We start from the raw sequence: 22,594 nt of genomic DNA on the forward strand, positions 1-22,594 counted from the left end.
ATTGGTTTCATATCCAGAAATATACCTGAACTCTTTTGTTGGTCCTAAAAAGTGTCTGTTGGTTTTCTTAGATTTTCTATGCAATCATATAGTCTATAATAATACTCTTTAATTTCTTTTAAAATTCTTTTACATATTCTTTCTTATCTTACTGCTAAGGCTAGAATTTCCAGCATACTGGTTGAATAAAAATAGTGATAGAGTGCATACTTCAAATAAATATTTTATTATTAAGTATAGTGCTGTTTACTCTGTGCTTTTGTAAATACACTTCATTAAGTTGAAGAAGCTTCTTTCTCTACCTAAATTATTACGTATTTTTTGCTATTGTTTTGCGAAGCAATATTATTTTATATCATTGATTTTTCTGTATCTGATCAAATGGATCAAATAGTTTCCCTTATTTGTTCTACCATCATGAATTACATTGAAAGACCTTTTTACGGTAAAATTATGCTTGCATTCCTGAGATAAATCCAATTAAAAAATAGGGGGGGATGGGGGAGAGGGGAAAATGGGTGATGAGCATTGAGGAGGGCACTTGTTGGGATGAGCACTGGGTGTTGTATGTAAGCGATGAACCACGGGAATCTACCCCCAAAGCCAAGAGCAGACTTTACACACTGTAGGTTAGCCAATTTGACAATAAATTATATTTTTAAAAATGTATACATATATGCATGTACATGTGCATGTATAACTGGCTTCCTAAATTTTGGTTTTAATATTTTTATTTTTGTAAACTTAAGTGAGGCTGAGCTTTCATTTGCTGTTTTGTTTGGTTTTGATATTAAGGTTATCTTAGCTTCAGAGAAGGAGCTGTGTGTCCCATTTGTTTCTCTTTCTGGAATAATTTGCATATTATATATGCATAATAATTACATATGGGATTATCTGTTTCTTAATTCTTTTGATAGAAACCTGTAAAATCATCTGGGCCTGATTGTTTATTGGTATGGTGGATTCAATTTCATTAATTGTCATAAGTCTACTCATAGTTGAATCAGTTTTGGTAAATCATATCTTTCCAGGAAACTGCCATTTATCTATTCCTAATTCATTGGCATAAAATTGCTCATAATATTCTTTTATTTAAATTTTTTTATTTTAATTTTATTTTTTTATATTTGTTTTTTTATAATGTTTTATTTATTTTCAAGAGAGAGAGAGAGAGACAGTGCAAATGGGGGACAGGCAGAGTGAGAGGAAGACAGAATTGGAAGCAGACTCCAGGCTCTAAGCTGTCAGCACAGAGCCCGATGCAGGGCTCGAACCCATGAACCATGAGATCATGACTTGAGCCAAATTCGGATGCTTAACAAACTGAGCCAACCAGGCTCCAGAATTTTTTTTTAATGTTTACTCATTTTTGATAGAGAGAGCGTGAGTGGGGGAGGGACAGAGAGAGGGAGACACAGAAACCGAGGCAGGCTCCAGGCTCTAAGCTGTCAGCACAGAGCCCGATGCAGAGCTGGAACTCACAAACCGTAACTTGAGCTGGAGTCGGACGCTTAACCCACTGAGCTCCCCTACATTTCCCCCTTCAAATTTCCCTAGGTTTAGGGATGTTGAGTTACTCATTTTCTAATCTTCTCTAATGTAAACATTTAAGGTTACATTTTTTTCCTTAAGGTACTGTGAAAGATGCATCCCACAAATTTTGATATATATTTCCAAGATCATTCCATTTTAAATATTTTCCACTTTCTATTTGTGCCTATCGACTTCCTTTTGCCCCTCCAGACCCACTTCCTCCTTTCTCTACCCTGCTCTCTGGCACACAGACTGTCTGTATAGACATCAGTGGGCTGCTGTGCCCTCTTGTTTTCTTGTTGGGTTCTGCCAGTCGGGATTCCTGGCAGGAGATGAGAAAGGAGGAGAGCAAGGTCAGGGTATTTATTCCCTTGGTCTCTTCCATGAGATTGCCTCAAGCTGGTTACAACCCTTGACAGGTCACTGCTTCATAAAAGGTGACCTACTTTACAAATATGATTGTCTGTCCTTTGGGATTCCAGGAAGGTCTCTCTCATCCCTTTGGACCCAGAGGTTGTGACTATCCTGCTGTTGCAAGTTGCAGATCCTCCACTGTGCCTTGATTCTAGCATATCCCACCCACACCTTCATAATTTGTTCCTTTAATCTGTTATCTGTTGGTACTCTGGATGATACACCATTTTTATTTTGTCTTTGGTTCACAAATTATTTAGAAGTTTCTTTTTAACTTTCCAAGTATATGAGCTTAAGTTATTCTTTCAAAACTAATTTTTTAAGTTTATTTATTTAAGTAATCTCTACACCCAATGTGGGGCTCGAACTCACAACCCTGAGATCAGGAGCCACATGCTGTACTGACTGAGCTGGCCAGGTGCCCTTTTTAAAACTAATTTCTAATTTAACTGATATTTATTTATTTATTTATTTATTTATTTATTTATTATTTTTTAATTGATATGTATTTAAAGAGCATGTTCTATATTATAATGGTTCTTTGACATTTGTTGAGACTTTGCGGTCAATTTTTATTTTGTGCCACATATGCTTGACTAGAAAAAGTATTTTCTGTATCTTTACTACTTTTGCCTGAGAGAAAGGGGTTGTATAATTGCATATTTGTCAAATTTCTTCTTTAAACATTAACTTTATTTGTACGCCCTTGAGATCATGTCATTAGGTGCATACAGGTTTAGAATTATTTTATCTTTCTGGTTGTTCTTTTTGTCATTATGTAGTGATCCTCTTTATCTCTAATGATACATTTTGCTTTAAAATCTACTCTGGCTTTCATTTCCTTAATACTACTTCTGAATGTCTTTTTTACATTTCCCTTCAACATTTATCCTTATGTTTTAGCTATGCCTTGTGTCAACAGTTGAATTTTTAAAAGCTATCTAATATAGTTATCTGGTTTAAAAAAATATATTTTTGTAATGTTCAGTGAGAGAGAGAGAGAGAGAGCATGCGGTGGCGGGGGGTGGGGGGTGGCGGGCAGGGTGCAGAGAGAGAGGGAGACAGAATCCAAAGTAGGATCCAGGCTCTGAGCTGTCAGCACAGAGCCCAATGCAGGGCTCGAACCCATGAACTGTGAGATCATGACCTGAGCTGAAGTTGGATGCTGAACTGACTAAGCCACCCAGATGCCCCTATAATTCTATGCTTTTTAAACAAAAGAAATATTGCCATTTAAAGTCAAAGTATAGTACATTTGTCTAGGATTCAAGAGATTTGGATTCTAGGATCCACCCTACCATTTTATAACCTTGAACAACTCAAACTCTGAATCTCAGGAGGGTCATGATAAAAGACAAGTGTTGAATCAGATTATTTTGACTGTACCTTCTAGCTCATTTACTCTGTCCAGTTTCATTAAATTACAGTAACATGTTACAGATTGTTTTGGGACAGGAAGTCTTAAACCCAGACCTAAAATTAAAAACAAATCCTAGTGTAATTTGGTGAAATAATTCAAATAGTAATTGATGTTTAGCTTTGGGATATTTACTTTGTTATCTAAAATTTTAGTTTTTCATTATTCAATATATAATATTTTTGCAGTTTATTTCCTGAGGATAGCCCATTTTTTTAAAACGTATTTTCATGATTTGAGGAATGTATTTAAAGATATTTTCTTATGATTCTAAAGATCTTTCATATGTTAGTTCAAAATGGCTTTTTAAATATAGTGTATTTGTTTTGAGAAAGAGAGTCCAAGTGCAGGAGGGTCAGTGTGAGAGGGAGAGACAGCATCCCAACCAGACTTCATGCTCAGTGCAGAGCCCAACTTGGGGCTCAATTACACAACGACTGTGAGATGGTGACCTGAGCCAAAATCAAGATTCAGATGCTTAATCACTTAACTGACTGAGCCACCCAGGTGCCCTGAAAAAGGCTTTTCAAAGTTGTATTACTAACTTCCTGCCTCATTGTCTTTTATTTTTTTAATCTCTACAAAATATTTTCTAGAATTGTGGATAGCATAATCTTTACCACTTTCTCAAGATTAACCTAAAAATCACATCACTGAATTCTAAGACCTTGGAAATAAATCTACAGATCTTGGTAGCCTCTCCACTGTCAACACAGAGCCTGATTCAGGGCTCGATCTCATGAACCGGATGATAATGACCTGAGACAAAATCAAGAGTCAGATGTTTAACTGACTGAGCCACCCAGGCACTTCAGGAGCCTGTTTCCTGATATCATAGCAGTCATAGCTTCAATCATATCAGTCATATTTCCTGCAGCTATAACTCTATAGTTATCTTGATTTGACTTGCTTATTTCTTTTTTAATGTTTATTTATTTTGGGGCACCTGGGTGGCTCAGTTGGTTAAGCATCTTACTTAAGCTCAGGTCATGATCTCACCAATGGTAGGTTCGAGCCCTGCATCAGGCTCTGTGCTGACAGCTCAGAGCCTGGAACCTGCTTCAGATTCTGTGTCTCCCTCTCTCTTTCTGTCCCTCGCCCGTGTTTTCTGTCTCTCTCTCACAAATAAACATTTAAAAAAACCTTTTTTAAAAAAAACCTTTTCTAAATGTTTATTTGTGAGAGAGAATGAGTGGGAGAGGGGTAGAGAGAGAATCCCAAGTAGGCCCCATACTCAGCGCCGAGCCCAACGTGGGGCTCACTCTCATGAGGGTGAGAGCGTGACCTGAGCCAAAACCAAGAGTTAGACACTTAGCGACCGAGCCAACCCAGGCGCCCTAGACGTGGTTATTTCTTAATTCACCCCAATAGCGCATTTAGACTCAGGGTGGGTCAATTCTCCAGACGACTCATCTTTTATAGGGCCATTTTCCTATGTAGCTGCAAAGTATGTGGGTGGGAGGTTAGAACCTAAAAATAAGTTTCCTTAATTTTATTCTCATAAAGGGAAGGATAATCAGATTTGCGTGCATATCTATAATTGTTTTAAAAATATAATATACTAATATTATCTTTGTTTAAAAACAAAGGATAAAAAGCCCTCAAAGTCTCTTTTTGCCATCCCCCCCATTGCTCCCTTCTCTAGGGGTAACCAGTAACGTTTTGTGTACAACTTTCCAGTGCCCTTTCTATACATATACACATATAGTGTATATACATATACACGTTTTATTTTACATAAATGACACCTCTTCGTTTTATAGGCCAGGAAACTAAGTGAAATCTTGAGGGGAGGCATGGATTGACGAATGTATTGAAGGAAAGTGGACTGGACAATCATTTATTATATCTACTATATGTCAGACTGTTGGGTCCAGTGCTTTATTGGCACAGAAGGGTTCTGGGATTTTACTTCTGTTGGATGGATCGTCGCACCAGGTTAGCCAAACAATTAGTTTAAAGGTTGGCGAGCAGGTGCGAAAGTCGCTTCAATGCGATGAGGTAGGATTTGTATTTTGACAGGAGCTGCAGGAAACCTAGCAGAGGGCTGTAGAGCTGCAAAAAAAAGAAGGAAAAACTGTCAACGGCAGTTGGGTCTGTCAATAAACCTTGTGAAACTGAAACGCGAAGAGCCTACTACTTGCCGAGCCCTCAGCTTATTTCGGAAACCAGGAACAGATATCGCATCTGTGACACCGGCCTTAGAGCTTGGAGAGGAAGGCACCAGAGGTTGCAAGGAAGGATGCAGCCAGCAGGCAGCAACCGGGCAGCCAACCCGGAGAGCAGAGAGCGCTCCCGGACGGGCTTGGAAGTGCGCCTGCGCTGACCGCCGCGGGGGGGGCGGGGCGGGAGGGGCGGAGTTTGGGGGCGGTCAATGAGCCTGCGCAAACCGCGCGGCGAGGTGGGGGAGGGAGGTCCGTGTGTGTCTGTGTTGTTGTTCGGCGGCAGCGGCGGCGGCGGTAAGATGGCTGCCCACGGGGGCTCCGCGGCGTCCTCGGCGCTGAAGGGGTTAATTCAGCAGTTCACCGCCATCACCGGTAAGAGACGCGGTTACCGGAAGGTGGAGAGTGGGGTCTGGAGCGGACCGCCGTTCCGCCCTGGGCTTCCCCTTACCTTCATGCATTTCTCCCTCGGGCTTTACCCATAGCTCCCGTCCTCCCTTCTGAGGAAGAGGCGACGACGGCGTCGGGTCTCCGGGTTCAGGCGGGAGACAGCCCCCCCGCGTACCCCATGCCTTGTTCTCGGTCTCTTCGCAGTGTGGAGGGAGACACCCCCACCCCCCTACCACCCCCCCTTGTCAGCTAAGACCCGGGGAATGGGCCGATCCCATCCGCCCCCGCCGGTCCGGGGACCTGGGGGCGGGAGAGGTGGGGGGCCGCACCCGGGCCACCGCCCTCCTTCTTCTTCATCATCTTCTCTTCTCTGTGCAGCCCTGGGGTGCAGTGCATCTTCTCACCTCCTTTTTCCATTCTTCCTTAGTCAGGTCATTCTCCCTTAGTCCCTGGCCTGCCCTTCCCCTTTCTGGGCCCCTCAGAGCCATCGCCGTGGCCCTGGCGTGCTCGGGCCCTCCCGCCTTAACGGCGAGGATGGTGGCTTCGACAGCGCCTTTACCGATCCTGGGGGATAGGCCGCTGTAAAGAGGGGTGCTGAGGAGTACCTTCAAGACAGAGGTTTAAAGAAAAAGAATGAGGGGGAGCCCCCCCCCCTCCAACCTTAAGAGGGAAGGCCTGGAGGAATCCTGGGTGGCGTTTCCCACCTCCCCATAATAAAATCATAAAGACTGGGACGATGGCGCCGGATCCTCCTGCTGATAAAATAGGGATGGCGGCAGAAACTTCTTGGAGAGAAAGTCAGTTTCTGGGTGTCAGTATTCCCCAAGCCCCCAGTTATTCTTTTTCTTTGGACCCCTGCGAAGGGCACACGCAGATCCTCTTACCGCCTGGAGGAAAGGCCCTAAGCCATTCTATGAATTCTCTATGCCTTGTTTCCCTCTGATGGTGCTGAACTTTTTTTGCATGAGTTATTAGAGGGCGGAGCAAATGATGAAGTTCTCTGTGGAGTGATTTGAGAGAAGAGTACTCCATGTGCCTGAGTGTAATTTTGCCGTTCTAGTTTGTCATTTTGGAAGGAGGTTAGAATGTTAGTTCCCTCCCTGAGCAGATCTATACTTTATCTGGTTATTTGTTAGGTGCAGACAATGTTTCTACTGGTCATGCACCTAGAGTTTGACGTATGAGATCTGGTTAAGTAAAATTTTACATTGTTCTAACCAGACAGATTGTATGCAAGTTGCCGTTTTACAGTTTAAAGCTAGTTTTATCTTTTGCTCTGCAATGACAACTAGATGTTTCATACATTATCTAGCTGGTGGGCATGAAACGTTTACATCAAAATCGGTAAAGTAAGATTTGTAATAAAATTGGGATGAGGAATGGAATGATCATCTTTTCTTAATGTTTTGAAACTTTTGTGATTGGACTGTTAAAGATGTAATACACTTCCCAGTGTCTAAGCAGATCACAGTTATTGGGAAAATTAGAAAATTATTGTGTATATAAGTTAATGTTGCAGCATTATGTTTTCATAGAAAAATCTTCGTAGTGAGTCAGATATGGAAGTAATTATTATTAATCTTTAGATTTTTATGGAGTTGATTTAAGATGCCACCTATTTAATTTCAGTTTTTTATGCTAATTACCACCACTTCAGGAACTCAGACTGTTTTTATAGTAACAACCACCCCTTCAGGAACTCAGAACCTCATGTTATTACTTCTCATGGAACTTTTTGGGACAAAACCTAAAGTGTGATGAGATAAAATGGCTCACTTATTTGCTTTAAATCTGTTTCTGTTTGCTAGCCCACATGGCTTATTTCTTGGTCACAGGCCTTTCTATTCCTGAATTATGTTGGAGATCCTTAGTAAACAGTGTATCTGGAAATCTGCAGAAGGGAAAATATCTTAGATTGTCCTTGATGTATTATGAATCTCTATTAATAATTTTGGGTTTTTTTTTTTTTTTACAAGAGAGTAATTAACTGTTAGAAACACATGATTGACCCCTTTAGTCTTTTTCACATTTCTATTTTACTTTACTTTACTTTACTTTACTTTATTTTATTTTATTTTAGTGAGCTCTGCCCTTAATGTGGGGCTCAAACTCATGACCCTCAGATCAAGCTCTATTGACTGAGCCAGCCAGGCGCCGCCTTTTTGATATATTTTAAAAAGATAGTTTGGGGTTCTGTTCACATATAGTTTAAATTGTAGTATTTATGACAAAAGGGTATTTGATATTTTTTCATTGCTGAATGAATTAATCTGACCTTAAGAGCTTATGCTCTGATTTCAGAAAGATTTTACTTATTTGGACGCTCAACATTCTGGTTAAAGCAATATATTTTCAAAAATGTGAGCCTTACCTTTCCTGTGGCATTTAGAAATAGAAAACTGAAAGAATTTTAAGTCTTATTTCTTACTAAGAAGAACAAATGTATATGATATATGGGTATGAAATAATGGCTCTGAATTTTTTTTTCTCTGAGTTTAGTTGACACACGTTATATTAGCGTCGTGTGTAATGACTCTGGTTTTTATTTTATTTTATTTTATTTTATTTTATTTTATTTTATTTTATTTTTTAAATATATGAAATTTATTGTCAAATTGGTTTCCATACAACACCCAGTGCTCATCCCAAAAGAAGCCCTCTTCAATACCCATCACCCACCCTCCCCTCCCTCCCACCCCCCATCAGCCCTCAGTTTGTTCTGTTTTTAGTATTTTGTTTTATTTTTAAAATTTGTATTTATTTTTAAATAGGCTCCATACCCAACTTGGGGCTTGAACTCGTGACCCTGAGATTAAGGGTCACATGCTTTACCAACTGAGCCTGCCAGGCACCCTGACTCTGATTTTTTAAAAAAAAAAATTATTAAAAAAAAATCATACACACAGGGTGCCTGGGTGGCTTAGTTGGTTAAGTGTCCGACTTCAGCTCAGGTCGAGCCCCAGGTTGGGCTCTGTGCTGACAGCATGGAGTCTGGAACCTGCTTCAGATTCTGCGTCTTCCTCTCTCTCTCTCTCTCTCTCTCTCGCTCTCGCTCTCGCTCTCGCTCTCGCTCTCGCTGCCCCTCCCCCACTCATGCTCTGTCTCTCTCTCTCAAAAATAAACACTAAAAAAAATTCAAAATCACACACACAAAAAAAATCACAACATGAAATGATTTTGAAAGAAGTTTAAGCTAATCTCTCACAGCAGCATTATTTATTTACATATTATCTTCCAAATCTTGTTTGCATACTTTTATTTTTACTTTTTCTTATTTTTATATTGTAGATCATAGTATACATAATTTAGAATTGTAAGATTTTCAATTAATATTACATCATAAACATTTTTTCTGTGATCAAACTCTGATAACCAAGTAGCCAAGGGAAGTAATAGTCTTTGAAGATAATCAACATTGAGAAACTATATACCTTTACCATTGATGATGTTGGAATCATTTGAAGCTGCATAGAAAACCAGTCCTGTTACTTTATAGTCTACTACATTTTGCAGTATTATTCAGTTTGATCTCTCTTGATATTCATCATACTTGGGTTTGAATGACTGCTGACTGCTTTCAAAAGTCACATTAGTCCTCAAAACATGAGGAAGGAATGTGCTGCTAGATCTGAACGTAAATCTAAAAGAACAATAAAAAAATTATTTAAGTAATTTCTATACCCAACATGGCCCGCCCCCCCCGCCCTCCAAAAGAACAACTTTTTTTTTTTTTTTTTAATTTTTTTTTTCAACGTTTATTTATTTTTTGGGGGGACAGAGAGAGACAGAGCATGAACGGGGGAGGGGCAGAGAGAGAGGGAGACACAGAATCGGAAACAGGCTCCAGGCTCCGAGCCATCAGCCCAGAGCCATCAGCCCAGAGCCTGACGCGGGGCTCGAACTCACGGACCGCGAGATCGTGACCTGGCTGAAGTCGGACGCTCAACCGACTGCGCCACCCAGGCGCCCCTAAAAGAACAACTTTTAAAAATGTTTTGAACCGGGGCGCCTGGCTGGCTTAGTCATAAGTGTGTGTGACTCTTGATCTCAGGGTCATGAGTTCGAGCCCCATGTTGGGTATAGAAATTACTTAAATGAATAAATAAAAACTTTTTTTAAAAAGGACTAAGATATAAATAAATAAATAAATAAATAAATAAATATTAAAAAAAATGTTTTGAACCATGGCAGTATCCCATTAACACCAGCTTAGGCTAACATTCAGGCACACATAGACAAAATGCACAGATGTAATCAGAATAATTTCATTAGATGAAAGATACATAGATGCTATAGAATTGGTGAAGAAATAAACAGGCAATAGAAGGTAAGGACAAACTGTGAGGGAGTAGAAAGTGGAGGCTGAGAGAGTACAAAAGGTTGTTAGGATAGAATTCTGTAAAGTTTTGTGCATAGTAGGCATTCACATACTTAATTAAATTTATATACTTTTTTTTTTTAGAGAGAGAGAGAGCGTGCAAGTGGGGGAGAAGAGCAGAGAGAGAGAGAGAGAGAGAGAGAGAGAGAATCTTAAGCAGGCTCCATGCTCAGCACAGAGACTGACATGGGGCATGGGGTGGGGGGAGGTGAGGGGGGCTCTATCTCACAACTCTGAGATCATGACCTGAGCTGAAATCAAGAGTTGGATGCTCAACCGGCTGAGCCACCCTTGTGCTCCACTTAATGAAACTATAGAATCTCAGTTATAGAAGAGACCTTAGTTTAATCTCTCTCTAAAATTGTTGAATGAACACATATTAGTTACAGAAATTAGAAAACTGATGGGTGTAGTATTTGGCTTTGTGGCTAATTTCTATACATACTCTTTTCTACAATTTATTTCTCTTTGGTTAACATTAAAATGTGTTTCTCTGTCAGGAATGGTGGTTGTAAGTGTTCTAGATATCAAGAGACAACTCTTGGAATTTTAAAAACTATTTCAGAAGGTGATTATGTTTGAGCAGAAGTTAGAGAGGCAATAAATTTTGAGTTGTGGGGGCACCTGGGTGGCTCAGTTGGTTAAGTGTCTGACTTTGGCTCAGGTTATGATCTTGCGGTTTGTGAGTTCAAGTCCCATGTAAGGCTCTGTGCTGACAGCTCAGAGCCTGGAGCCTGCTTTGGATTATGCGTCTCCCTCTCTCTCTTTGCCTCCCCCACTCACATTCTCTCTCTCTCTCAAAAATGAATAAACATTAAAAAAAAAAAAAAAGAAGTAGTAGTGTCTTTGGGCACCTGGCTGGCTCAGTCGGTTGAGCGTCAGACTTTGGCTCAGGTCATGGTCTCACAGTTCGGGAGTTTGAGCCCCGTGTCAGGCTCCATGCTGACAGCTCAGTGCCTGGAGCTTGATTTGGATTCTGTGTCCCTCTCCCCCTGCCCCTCCACTGCTCACACTCTGTTTCTCTGTCTCTCAAACATAAATAAAACATTAGAAAAAAAAAATTTGAGTTGTGAATGGAATCTTACTAATAAACTTAATATGATAGACTGCTGTGTGCCAGGCATGGTTCAGATCTGGGGGATACTACTGTGAGCAAGACAAGGTGTCTATGCTCAAAAAGCATAAAAGTTAATGAGAATACAGACACAAATAGGTGTTACAATACAGTTGGAGAATGGTAGGGAGCTATTATGGGAGCACAAAACATGGAGGTAAAGAAAGGCTTCCTAGAAGAAATAAGTTTTTAGCTAAACCTAGAGGAGAGATGTTTCTGACAGGAGGAACATGTACAAAAGGCCTGAAGGAGGAAGGGCAGAAAGAGAGAGGGACAGATATATACATATACAGAGACAAGAAAGGAGAGACAATAGGTTTAGGGAATTGATAATTCCAAATGAATAGGGCATAGCTAGTGGGAGATGCAGTAAATTGAGCTGAAGAGATAAGAGGGCAGGTGCCAGATTAGGAAAGGCCTGTAACCCATGTTAAGAAGTCTTGGCTGTATCCCAAGTGTAGGGGGAGTCAATGAAAAATTTAATTGGAGGAGTGACATAACCAGATTTTGGTTTTTTTTTTTTTAGAAAGAGCTACTTGCCTATAGTGGAGAAGGGGTAGGCATAGGGATGAGTAGAAGACTGTTGCATTAATCCAAGGAAGATACTGGTGTCTTGAAATAAGGTTGTGGCAGAGAAGTGGAAGATAAGGGAAGAAAGATGGGAAAAAGTCACAGGAGTCAGAATGAAGCTTAGGATTCTGTTTCAGACATCTAGGTATATAAAGGTGCTATTTGTGAATGTTACGGGATAGTAGGAGAGGTTTGGGGAGAAGATGATTAGTTCGGTTTTAGATAGACTTCCAAGTAGAGCTGTTCAATAAGCAAATGAGTATTGGTCTGGAAAGAGAAGAGACATCTGAGGAGTCATAGTGATGGCGGTTGAAGCTATTAAAAGTAGATAGCTTCTTGCAGGGGAGAGTGTACTGTGAGGAAACAGTAGGCTCCAGGACCCAAAGTTGAAGGAACACTTACTCTGACGCACTGCAAAGGAAAAAGTACAGAGAAGATTCCAAAGAAACCAAAGGTATAGGAGGAAAACCAGGAGAATGTGACGGTGCTTCCAACATTAGGAGTATGGAAGTAACTCGTATTATGTAGGCATTTGAGGAAACCAGAAATCATTTAACATTCATAGTTTTTGTTTTTGTTGTTTTTTTTTGGGGGGGGGGCAGGGCTGGAAGATATATTAAAAACCATCTTGACCCATTTCTGAGTTTATCAAATGAAAGTAAAGTGACTTGGGGTTATATGTCTAGGTCAGTGCTCCTCAAACTTACTTGGAGGAAAGGACCTTTTTTTAAAAATTTCCATTCTTTGTGTACCAGCACTTTTATAAAATACAATAAAAATTAATGGCTTCGAAAATGAAATAAAAACACATATAAAATATAAGCCCAAATTCTTTTCAAAATTAAGGTACAATTTGCATGCAGTACAATCTGCCCTTTTTAGTGTGTGGTTATAAGTTTTGATAAGTGTGTACAATTCTGTAACCACAGTGAAGATGCAAAACAATTCTGTCATCCTCAGAAAATTTCTCCTGCTCCTTTGTAGTCAACCCTTCCCCCCACCTGTAGCCTAATCTTTTTGTCTGTTGTTTTTCTTTTCTAGAATGTAACATAAAGGAATCACAGTATGTAGCCTTTTGAGTCTGGCTTCTTTTCACTTAGCATTTGAAATTCATTCATATCATTGTGGTATGCGTAGTTCCTGCCCCTTTTTTTCGGTGAATAGTATACCATTGAATGAATGTACTACAATTTGTTTATCCATTCATTAAGTAAATGGGTAGTTGTGTTGTTTCCACTTTGTGAGATTATAAATAAAGTTGCTGGGGCGCCTGGGTGGCGCAATCGGTTAAGCGTCCAACTTCAGCCAGGTCACGATCTTGCGGTCGGTGAGTTCGAGCCCCGCGTCGGGCTCTGTGCTGACGGCTCAGAGCCTGGAGCCTGTTTCCGATTCTGTGTCTCCCTCTCTCTCTGCCCCTCCCCCGTTCATGCTCTGTCTCTCTCTGTCCCAAAAATAAATAAACGTTGAAAAAAAAAATTAAAATAAATAAATAAATAAATAAAGTTGCTAAAAACATTAGTGTACAATGTGTGAATGTAAGTTTTTGTTTCTCTTGGATAAATACCTAGAGTGGGATTATTGGATTATGTGATAGGTGTATAACTTTAAGAAATTGCCAGTTTTCCAAGGTCATGATTACAATTCTGCATTCCCATCAGTAATATATGAGAGTTCAGTTACCCATTTGGTAGTTTTAATTTTTTGTAGTCATTTTAATAGGTGTATAATAGTATAGTATTGTGGGTTTAATTTGAATTTCCCTAGTGACTAATGATACTGGGCATTTTTTCATATGGTAATTTGCCATCCATAAATTTTTCAAGCTTGAACTTTTAATTCCACAGACATAAAATTACTCTATCAAATTGTCATAAAAATTTCTAAATGCTTGCACTGGAATTTCTGTTTTAATCTTGTCATGGACTAGAGATAGCTGGTGTGAAGCCCACACTTTGAGTAGCACTGGTTTTAGATAATGGCAGAACAAGGACTAGAATTCTGGTGTCTTTACTCCTAGGCCCATGCATTTTTCACCATATCACTACTACTACCTCACTCTAGTTTCCTTTTTGTTGATCCAACAAAAATTATCTTTGTTTATCTGTCCCCGAACCTAATCATTTCATTCCTCTTATACTTAGTAAATTTAGTTTTCTGGGTATAAAGGTTTTTGTAATGCTTTCTATTCCTGAATGCTTAAGAACTTCAGGATGGGATACTGATGAGACACCGTATTTCTTGTAACTATCACCCACTCCTGTTTCCTAGGTGGACAGTCTAGCTTATTTTGTTATTATTTCTGGGGGACTGTAGAACCAAAAAGGAGTCTCTTTGTGTCTCTGTCATTTCTCTTCTCTATCCTTCTGGAATAAGAAGGGCTCTATAGAGGGATTCTTTCTTTTCTTTCTTTTTATCTGTCTCTGTCTCTGTGACTGCTATACTTTGGCTCCTTGATAGTAGTGGAGAGACTGTCATTTTTTTGGCACTGGAAAGTAGTGTAGAAAAAAGGCATAAGGGACTACTATAGTTTGAAGAATCTCTTGACTCTTCCAGCTGTAGTGGAGATGTGGACTGTGTTAGGGCTATTTCCCATATCATAACAGTAATGGAGAGAGTGTGAACTAAGAGGCCACAGCAAAGAAATGGGGACTGGTAAATTGTGTACCATAGGATGGGTTAAACAATGTACTTTGGTGCTATTAGTAAGCTTAAAATAGATAGAAGGAAGAAAAGATAGGGGTATAATAAAAAGAGTGTATGTAGTGAGAAACAGTAGAGTGGGGCTCCTGCCATTGATTACAGATTGAATTTTTGTGTTCCCTCCGCCCCCCCCCCCCCAACATTTCATATGTTGATATCCTAAACCCCCAGTGTGATGGTATCAGGAGGGCGGGGCCTTTGGAAAGTGATTAGGTCATGAGGATGGAGCTCTCATGAGGAGGACTAGTATCCTTAAAAAAGATACCCCAGGAGGGGTGCCTGGGTGGCTCAGTTGGTTAAGTGTCTGACTTTGGCTCAGGTCACGATCTCATGGTTCGTGGGTTTGAACCTCTGCATCGGGCTCTGTGCTGACAGCTCAGAGTCTGGAGCCTGCTTCAGAGTCTCTGTCTCCCTCTCTCTCTGTCCCTCCCCCGCTTATGATCTGTCTCTTTCTCTCAAAATAAATAAACATTTAAAAAAAGAGAGACCTCAGGAAGCCTTCTTGCCCCTACTGTGAGGACATAGTAGGGAGACAACAGTTTTTGTTTTTGTTTTTTTATATATGTTTTCTAAAAATTTATGTATTTTAAAGTTTATTTTGAGAGAGAGAGAGAGAGAGAGAGAGAGCAAGAGCAAGCGAGTGTGTGAGTCACGGAGGGGCAAAGAGAGGAGGAGAGAGAGATCCCAAGCAGGCTCTGTGCCATCAGCACGGAGCCCGACACAGGACTCAATTCCACAAACTGAGATCATGACCCAAGCTGAAATCAGGAGTCAGATGCTTAACCAACTAAGCCACTCGAGTGCCCCCAATTTCTTTTATTTTTTAAAGTTATCTTTACACCCAGCATGGGGCTCAAACTCACAACCCTCAGATCAAGAGTTGCATGCTCTACCAACTCAGCTGGGTACCCCAAGGTAGCTGTCTTTGAACCAGGAAGCGGGCCTGTACCCCACACCAAATCTTCTGGGACCTTCATCTTGGACTTCCCGGCCTCCAGAACTGTGAGACATAAATGTTGTTTAAGCCACCCAGTCAATGGTATTTTTGTTACAGCAACCCAAACACACTAAGATGCAAGGTTAGATTAAGCTATCCTGTTGCTACCTATAATACTGAGACTTCAAAATAAGCCTATTTAAACAATTACACAGATAATTTAAATCTGCAAACTTGTGGGGTGCCTGGGTGGCTCAGTCAGTTAAATGTCTGACTCTTGATTTTGGCTCAGGTCATGATCTCATGGTTTGTGAAGTTGAACCCTGTGTTGGGCTCTGCGCTGACAGCACAGAGCCTGCTTGGGATTCATATTCTCTCTCTCTCTCTCTCTCTCTCTCTCTCTCTCTCTCTCTCTCAATAAACTTAAAAAAAAAATCTGCAAACTTGTGTTATTAGTTCCCCTTCCCTTTAAAAAAGGTATGTTTTTATTCTGAATGTAATAAGCTTCACATTTTTTATAGCTGACCCATCAAAAATAGTTATTATCTCTGAATATATGGGTAAAACTTGCAACTTGATTAAACTTGTTGACTACTGTTTCTTTCCCCTATGTATCATTTAGTCCTCCATACTTTTCCTCTGCCTTCTCAGTTAACCTTCACTTCTTCATATTCTTCTGTTTAATTCAGTGGGAGTGTTACTGGCATTTTGGCTGGGACAATTTTTTATTGTATAGGATTGTTCCATCTGTTGCAGAAGATTTGGCATTTGTATTCGTTTCCAGTGGCTGCTATAACAAATTACCACAAACTGCATGGCTTAACACACATTTATTCTCTTACAGTTCTGGAGGTGTAAGTCTGAAATGAAGGTGTGAGCAGTCTTTGGGGAAGGGGAGGCATTTTTCAATATGCTATAACATCCCTGGCTTCTCTCCACTAAATGCCAGTAGTGCTCCCCCAGCCTCCAGTCATGAAACACCAAAAATGGTCTCTCACATTACTAAATACCTCTACTACTTCCCAACATAAAGAACCACTGGAACCTTTAATTATCTCTCTGTTGTCTTCTGTTTCTAAAATGATACACTAAATGATACAAGTGATACACCAAGAATGATTATAGGAGCAAGATGACTCAGATAATTTGGCTTTATTTCAGAAAGTGAATGGTGTACTTTGTTTCTTTGGTCCCTCTCTAATACTACCTTCTTCAGTCTTGCCAGGATTTAGCGTGTACTTCCTTTAAAAAATAAATATTCATGGGTAGAGGCCCCTCTTTTTTTTTGAAACACTCTTACAGGTCGCTATCCTGACAAGCTCCAGTGATGCAGGTTGTCCTGTCAGATTGTCAGCAGAGATATGATAGGGCCATCTCTGGGATATGCTGCCTACAGCTTAGATTCTAACATCAAATGGTTAAGTAAGGATTATAAATAGGATGGCAATTCTAGGCCTCAAGTGTTGATACCATCTGCCCCTAAAATATCACAGTTATATTTCCTTTATTAGGGCTTTATTTTTGTGTCTTAAAGTCACTCCCTTTAAGAATGACTTTAAAGAATTCCCTTTAGAAGCCCTTTTCATAAAGTTCAATAAACCTATGGACCTAGGAGATTTTGGAATACTTACCTGTACTTTTATTAAGTTTTCTCTTGTTTCTATATCAGCTCCTGATGCTTCTCAGTCATACTGGAATGCTGCATAGTTATACATTTCTTTCTTTTTTTTTTTTTTAATGTTTTTATTTACTTTTGAGAGACAGAGCGTGGGGGGAGGGGCGCGGGGAGGGGCAGAGAGAGAGAGGGAGACACAGACTCCGAAGCAGGCTGCAGACTCCAGGCTCCGAGCTGTCAGCATAGAGCCCAATGTGAGGCTCGAACCCACGGGCCGTGAGATCATGACCTGAGCCAAAGTCAGGCGCTTAACCAACTGAGCCACCCAGGCGCCCCATGTTATAAATTTCTTTAAAGCAGATCTCTTTTGGTATTGTTTCATTCTTTATAACATTCACTTTTTCTAGAGTGATAGTTCTTATTTTACTCCTGCTTTAAAAAAAAATGAGTGTTTAACATGAGTGAAGTACATGTTCATACATCGGATGAATGAGGGAAAGAAAACTGTGAGATTTCTTACTCTGCCTGCCTGTTTGCCAATAAAGAACTGTGCCAAGTTCTTTAATGTGAATTTTCTTTTTTTAAAATGTTTTTATTTATTTTCTGAGAGAGAAAGAGCAGAAGCGGAGGAGGGGCAAAGAGAGAGGGGGACAGAGGATGTGAACCAGGCTTTGCACTGACAGGCTGACAGCAGCAAGCCCACCTGGGGCTCGAACTCATGAACCGTGAGATCGTGACCTGAGGTAAAAATCACATACTCAACCGACTGAACCACCCAGGTGCCCTTCTGTGAATTTTCTTAATCTACACAAGTATTTCATGAAGTTGATAATATCTTCATTTTATAACTGAGGAAACTGAGAGCTAGAGAAATTAGTAACTAGATCAAAGTCATATAACTAGTGAATGAAAGAACTAGAAGTCAAATTCAGGTTTATCTGAGTAGTATCTAGGCTCTTAATATCTATATTGTACTCCCTAGCCTGAGAACTAAAGGGAATATGAAAAATGTTATCCTCAGGGTGCCTGGGTGGCTTGGTTGGTTGGGTGGCCAACTCTTGATTTTGGCTCAGGTCACGATCTCATGGTTTGTGGGATCAAGCCCTTTATCGGGCTTCATGCTGGCAGCACAGAGCCTGCTTAGGATTCTCTCTCTCTCTGCCCTTCCCGTTTGGGTATGTGTGTGTTTCCTCTCTCTCTCTCTCTCTCTCTCTCTCTCTCTCTCAAGATAAGCAAATAAACTTAAAAAAAAAAATGTTATTCTCTAGGACTGGCCAGAGGAAAAATTTTGGTAACTTTATTACAGCTGTTTGGTGTCTTGTCTCCAGGTACCGAGTATCTTATTCCCATCCCTATGTGGCACTTCATGTAGACCTTTCTTAGCTCTCCTCCAAAAGGTACCTGGGATGCTAAAGCTACTTATATCTCTTTTTTCCTGACCCAGCTTCCTGAAGGTGTCTTAACCTTCATCTCTTAGTGAGTTTTAGGGAGAAGCAATATGATTGAATTAATTCACATTGTAAAATAATTGATACATCCTTAATTGTTGAGTAGGTGTTTATCATTTTAAAAAGCATGTTTGTAATCTCTTACTTAGGTGGTTGCATTTTAGGCAGCATAATAAAGTAAAAGAAAAATTTAGGCACCTATGAAAAGACTTTTAGGATAGGCAGACCATATTGTTGACAGGCTAGCTTACTTGAGGATTGGCTTTACAAGTTCCCAATTTTAACAGCATCTTTTATTTTACTTCAGAGCTCACAAATTCTCCAAAGGATTCCCATGTCATTGGCGTTGGAGTTGTGATAGCTGGAGGGTGGTGGAGAGGATGGCAACTATTTGTATGCAGTGGTCATTTTTAAGTTGAATTTCCTTATGAACACATTTCAGAAGGGGTGAAAGCAGCGAGCATTGGTTGGATTATGGTAGAGGGAGTTTCACTCCCCCACCAACAAGTTCTTTGTGCTTTTTATGGTGCTTTAGTTTGTTGTGAGCACCTAGAAAGACAAGAGCCAAAAATGATATGAACTCAGCCATTTCGTTCTCTGAAAAGGAAAAGATTAGTAGATAATGTAACAGTTCATGCATCTCTTTGCTAGAATAAGCAGCCAGAGGAGTCTACTTGTAGGAACCTTTTAACTTTTAGAAGTTGCTGCATAGGTAAGTAAATTAAAATGGAGTACAATAGACACTGAACTTATAGGCTAGCATTTAAGAAGTATAACTAATACAACACACTGTAACTGGACATAATGGAAAAATATAAGGAAGGCACTAAAACAAAGCCTTAGGTTTTATGAGAAATATGGAAGCACATGAGTCTTGAAATTATTCATCAATTTGCCCTGAGTTTGCTAATCTCAGGGTTTGCCCTGAGATTAGCTAATGTAAGGTTGGCTATTGGGATATTTGAACTCCTCCTTCCCCTCAAAAAGTTGCATTTGTTTGTGTTTTGAAATTTCATTTTTTAAAAGTGTGCTTATTAATTGGTGAGAAGGTAAATTTGTACATACTAGAACTGGAGAATTTTTAGTTCAGCTTGATTGGGAACTTAGGGAGAGGTAACTGGTATGAGAAAGTGAGAACTGGGCAAGTTCAGTGAGTTTTTAAAGTTTGCAAGGTAGGAAAGCTAGCAGAGACAAGGATAGAGATTGAGACTGAATGGAAAAGTGTCTATTTGTATCTACTTCAGGGTGAGGAGGGGTGGGAGGGTCCAAAACTTATCAGAAAGGTCATTATTTGGTGTGTTTCTAAGAAAAATGAAGGGACTCATTTGATGATATCACTATCCATATTATGCAAAGAAAAGTACCACCAAGGGCTCTGCTAGATAGGATATACCACCTGTGTGGCTGGAGGGAATAGTATAGGGTGAGAGAGAGTGGAGGGGTATCATTTGAAAGCAGTAATAAATAAGTGCCAAATCTTTTTTTTTGTTTTGTTTTTTTTTAGTTTATTTATTTTGAGACAGCATGAGCAGGGGAGAGGCAGAGAGAGAGGGAGACAGAGAATCCCAAGCAGGCTCCACATTGTCAGTGCAGAGCCTGATGCAGGGCTGAAAATCATGAACCATGAGATCATGACCTGAGCCAAAACCAGGAGTCGGACACTTAACCGACTGAGCCACCCAGGCATCCCAACGAGGACCAGATCTTAATGGCAGCTTGAGATGAAAACTTCCAGTCAGCAGTGCAGAACTGTTGATACAGAGGAAGACAATCAAATTTACATTATTTTGCAGTGTAGAAGGTGTATCAGAGGGAGCATGACAAAGAGCAGAGAGATGTACTAGTTCATGTAAGAGGTGAAGACTGGAACTAAGATTATAGCAATGGACATAGAGTGAACAGGATGGTTAGGAGTGGTATCAATTATATGGAACCTGTAGGGGTTTTCGGTTGACTGATGGGATGTTTGCAGTTGAAGGAGAGAGAAGGGTTGGAAGTTTCTTAAGTTTGAATAATATATGAACCCTTTTTAAAGGAAAAAGCCTCCCTGCCTCTGTGTAACTAAAATGACCATATATATATATACCCAGATATATGGCAAACCCCAAATGAAAGGCTATCCTCTATTTGTCTAATTTCAAGAGAGATTTGTTGCTGACATAAATATGTAAATTTCTGGAGCTCTAAGTGAAATGATCAGATGTTTTTTGTACTTTTTTTTTTACTGATTTAACATTAAATCCTAATATTATGTATTCATGTTTTTTTCACTTGTATTTCATGAAATTTTTTTTTTCATGTCTTACTATTACTTTTTTTTTTTTTTTTTTTAAGTAAACTCAACCCCCATCCTGGGGCTTGAACTCATGACCCTGAGTTCAAGAGTCACATGCTCTACCTGTTGAGCCACCCATGAACCCTTCATGAAATAATTTTTCACTGGCATCCTAGGTATATGTCTTTGTCAGCTATCTGACAAAGTTATATCTGCTGCATCATCTGACAGATTTTTGGAACATGTGATTTTCACCTTACATTGTTTGAGGTTGAGCACTTTTAAAATTTGTATGTAATTCTCTCACTGGAAATTTAATCTTAACACATATCTTAAGTACCCATTTGCTCTTTGTGATTTGCACAGTGTAACCATATTGCTTTATAAATGAAAGTTAAAGCATAAACATATCCACACAGTATAAACATATCCACACAGGATATGGAAGCATTGTTTTGGCTGAAGCCTGACCTTTCTTTCTCTGGTGTGTTAACTGGTGAGCTGAAGTACTGTGTGATAGTTCTAAGTTTATTAGCCATTGATCTTATGGAAGCAAACACAATGCTAGGTGCTGGGGATACCAAGAGAGAAGCCAGTCCCTGTGTGGAAGAAGCTTCTACTCTTTCTGAGGAGCCAGAAAGTAAACCAGTAAAGGAATACTCTGAGGCTTAGTAGTATATTCATGTACATACATAATAGAAGAGTGTCATAGAGATGGGAGTGGGGAGGTAGTGTAAAGAATGCTTAGCACACAAATTGGCAAAGTAACATTTAGGGTAATTCTTGAACATCGATGCTAGATGAAGGTGAGATGAGGAGGATAAGGACATTCCAAGCATGTAATTCAGTATGACTGTATTGAATTGTGTAGGATAGGGAAGAGGAGAGGCAAAACCAGAGAGATGAGCTGAGGTTTGATCAGAATGGACTTTCCAGATCATGAGGGCTTTGGAATTTATACTGTATACTGTGGTGTCAGAGAGCCGTTAAAGAGTTTTAAATGGGTGTGTGTGTGAGAGAAAGAGGGGAGGTGGGGGATGAGGGAGAGGGAGAGGAAGAATAAGAATCAGACTTGTATTTTGGAGCATAACCTCAGCAGCAAGGTGGAAGATAAGATGATGATCAATTAGGAGTCTATTGTAGTAATCCAGGTAAGAAATGTTATGGGCTTGATTTAAAGCCTTAGAAAGAAGAGTGGAGAAGAGAAAACAAATGAAAGATATTAAGAAGTAGAATCAGTACTTCTATTGCCGGGCAGTAAGGGTAAACTAGAGAGATAACATGAATAGCCCTCTTGCTGAGAAAAATCCTAAATGAAATGAGTATTTAAAATTTTTTTCCAAATACGTCATTGGGTTGGTGAGAAAATAAGGAATACTCTGAGGCTACAAATGAAATGAAATTGGGAATGCAGATGTTAGCTAGATTTAAAGCAAGCCTTCACCCTAGTGGAATCTGCCCAAATTGAATGGCTTTAAACTTCTCTTTTGATAGCCTCATAGGCCACAGGAAATGGGAAACAAAGCCTGTGACCTTCCTAAGGGAAGGAGTCTGAAAGGAGACCCTTCCCCTTAATGAAGCTGAAACTTTGTTTCAACCTTGGCAGTTGGAGAGTGGCAGGAGATATTATCACTGAGAATT

The 22,594-nt window shown here is 39.9% G+C and overlaps 1 protein-coding gene across 1 annotated transcript in view; it reads left to right on the forward strand.

Moving 5' to 3' along the window:
- Positions 1 to 5,797: 5,797 nt before the first annotated feature.
- UBXN7 (UBX domain protein 7) overlaps positions 5,798 to 22,594 on the forward strand; it is a 54,883-nt gene continuing 38,086 nt past the window's right edge. Inside the window, exon 1 of the mRNA XM_047098652.1 lies at positions 5,798 to 5,901. Coding sequence (XP_046954608.1) covers positions 5,829 to 5,901 — 73 coding nt within the window. The 5' untranslated portion in view covers positions 5,798 to 5,828. The remainder of the gene's footprint in view (positions 5,902 to 22,594) is intronic.

The sequence above is a fragment of the Lynx rufus genome, unplaced genomic scaffold (assembly GCF_022079265.1).
Source record: "Lynx rufus isolate CCGP_SWC_20201006 ecotype Redwood Valley unplaced genomic scaffold, mLynRuf1.p SCAF_5, whole genome shotgun sequence".
Lineage (NCBI taxonomy): Eukaryota > Metazoa > Chordata > Mammalia > Carnivora > Felidae > Lynx > Lynx rufus.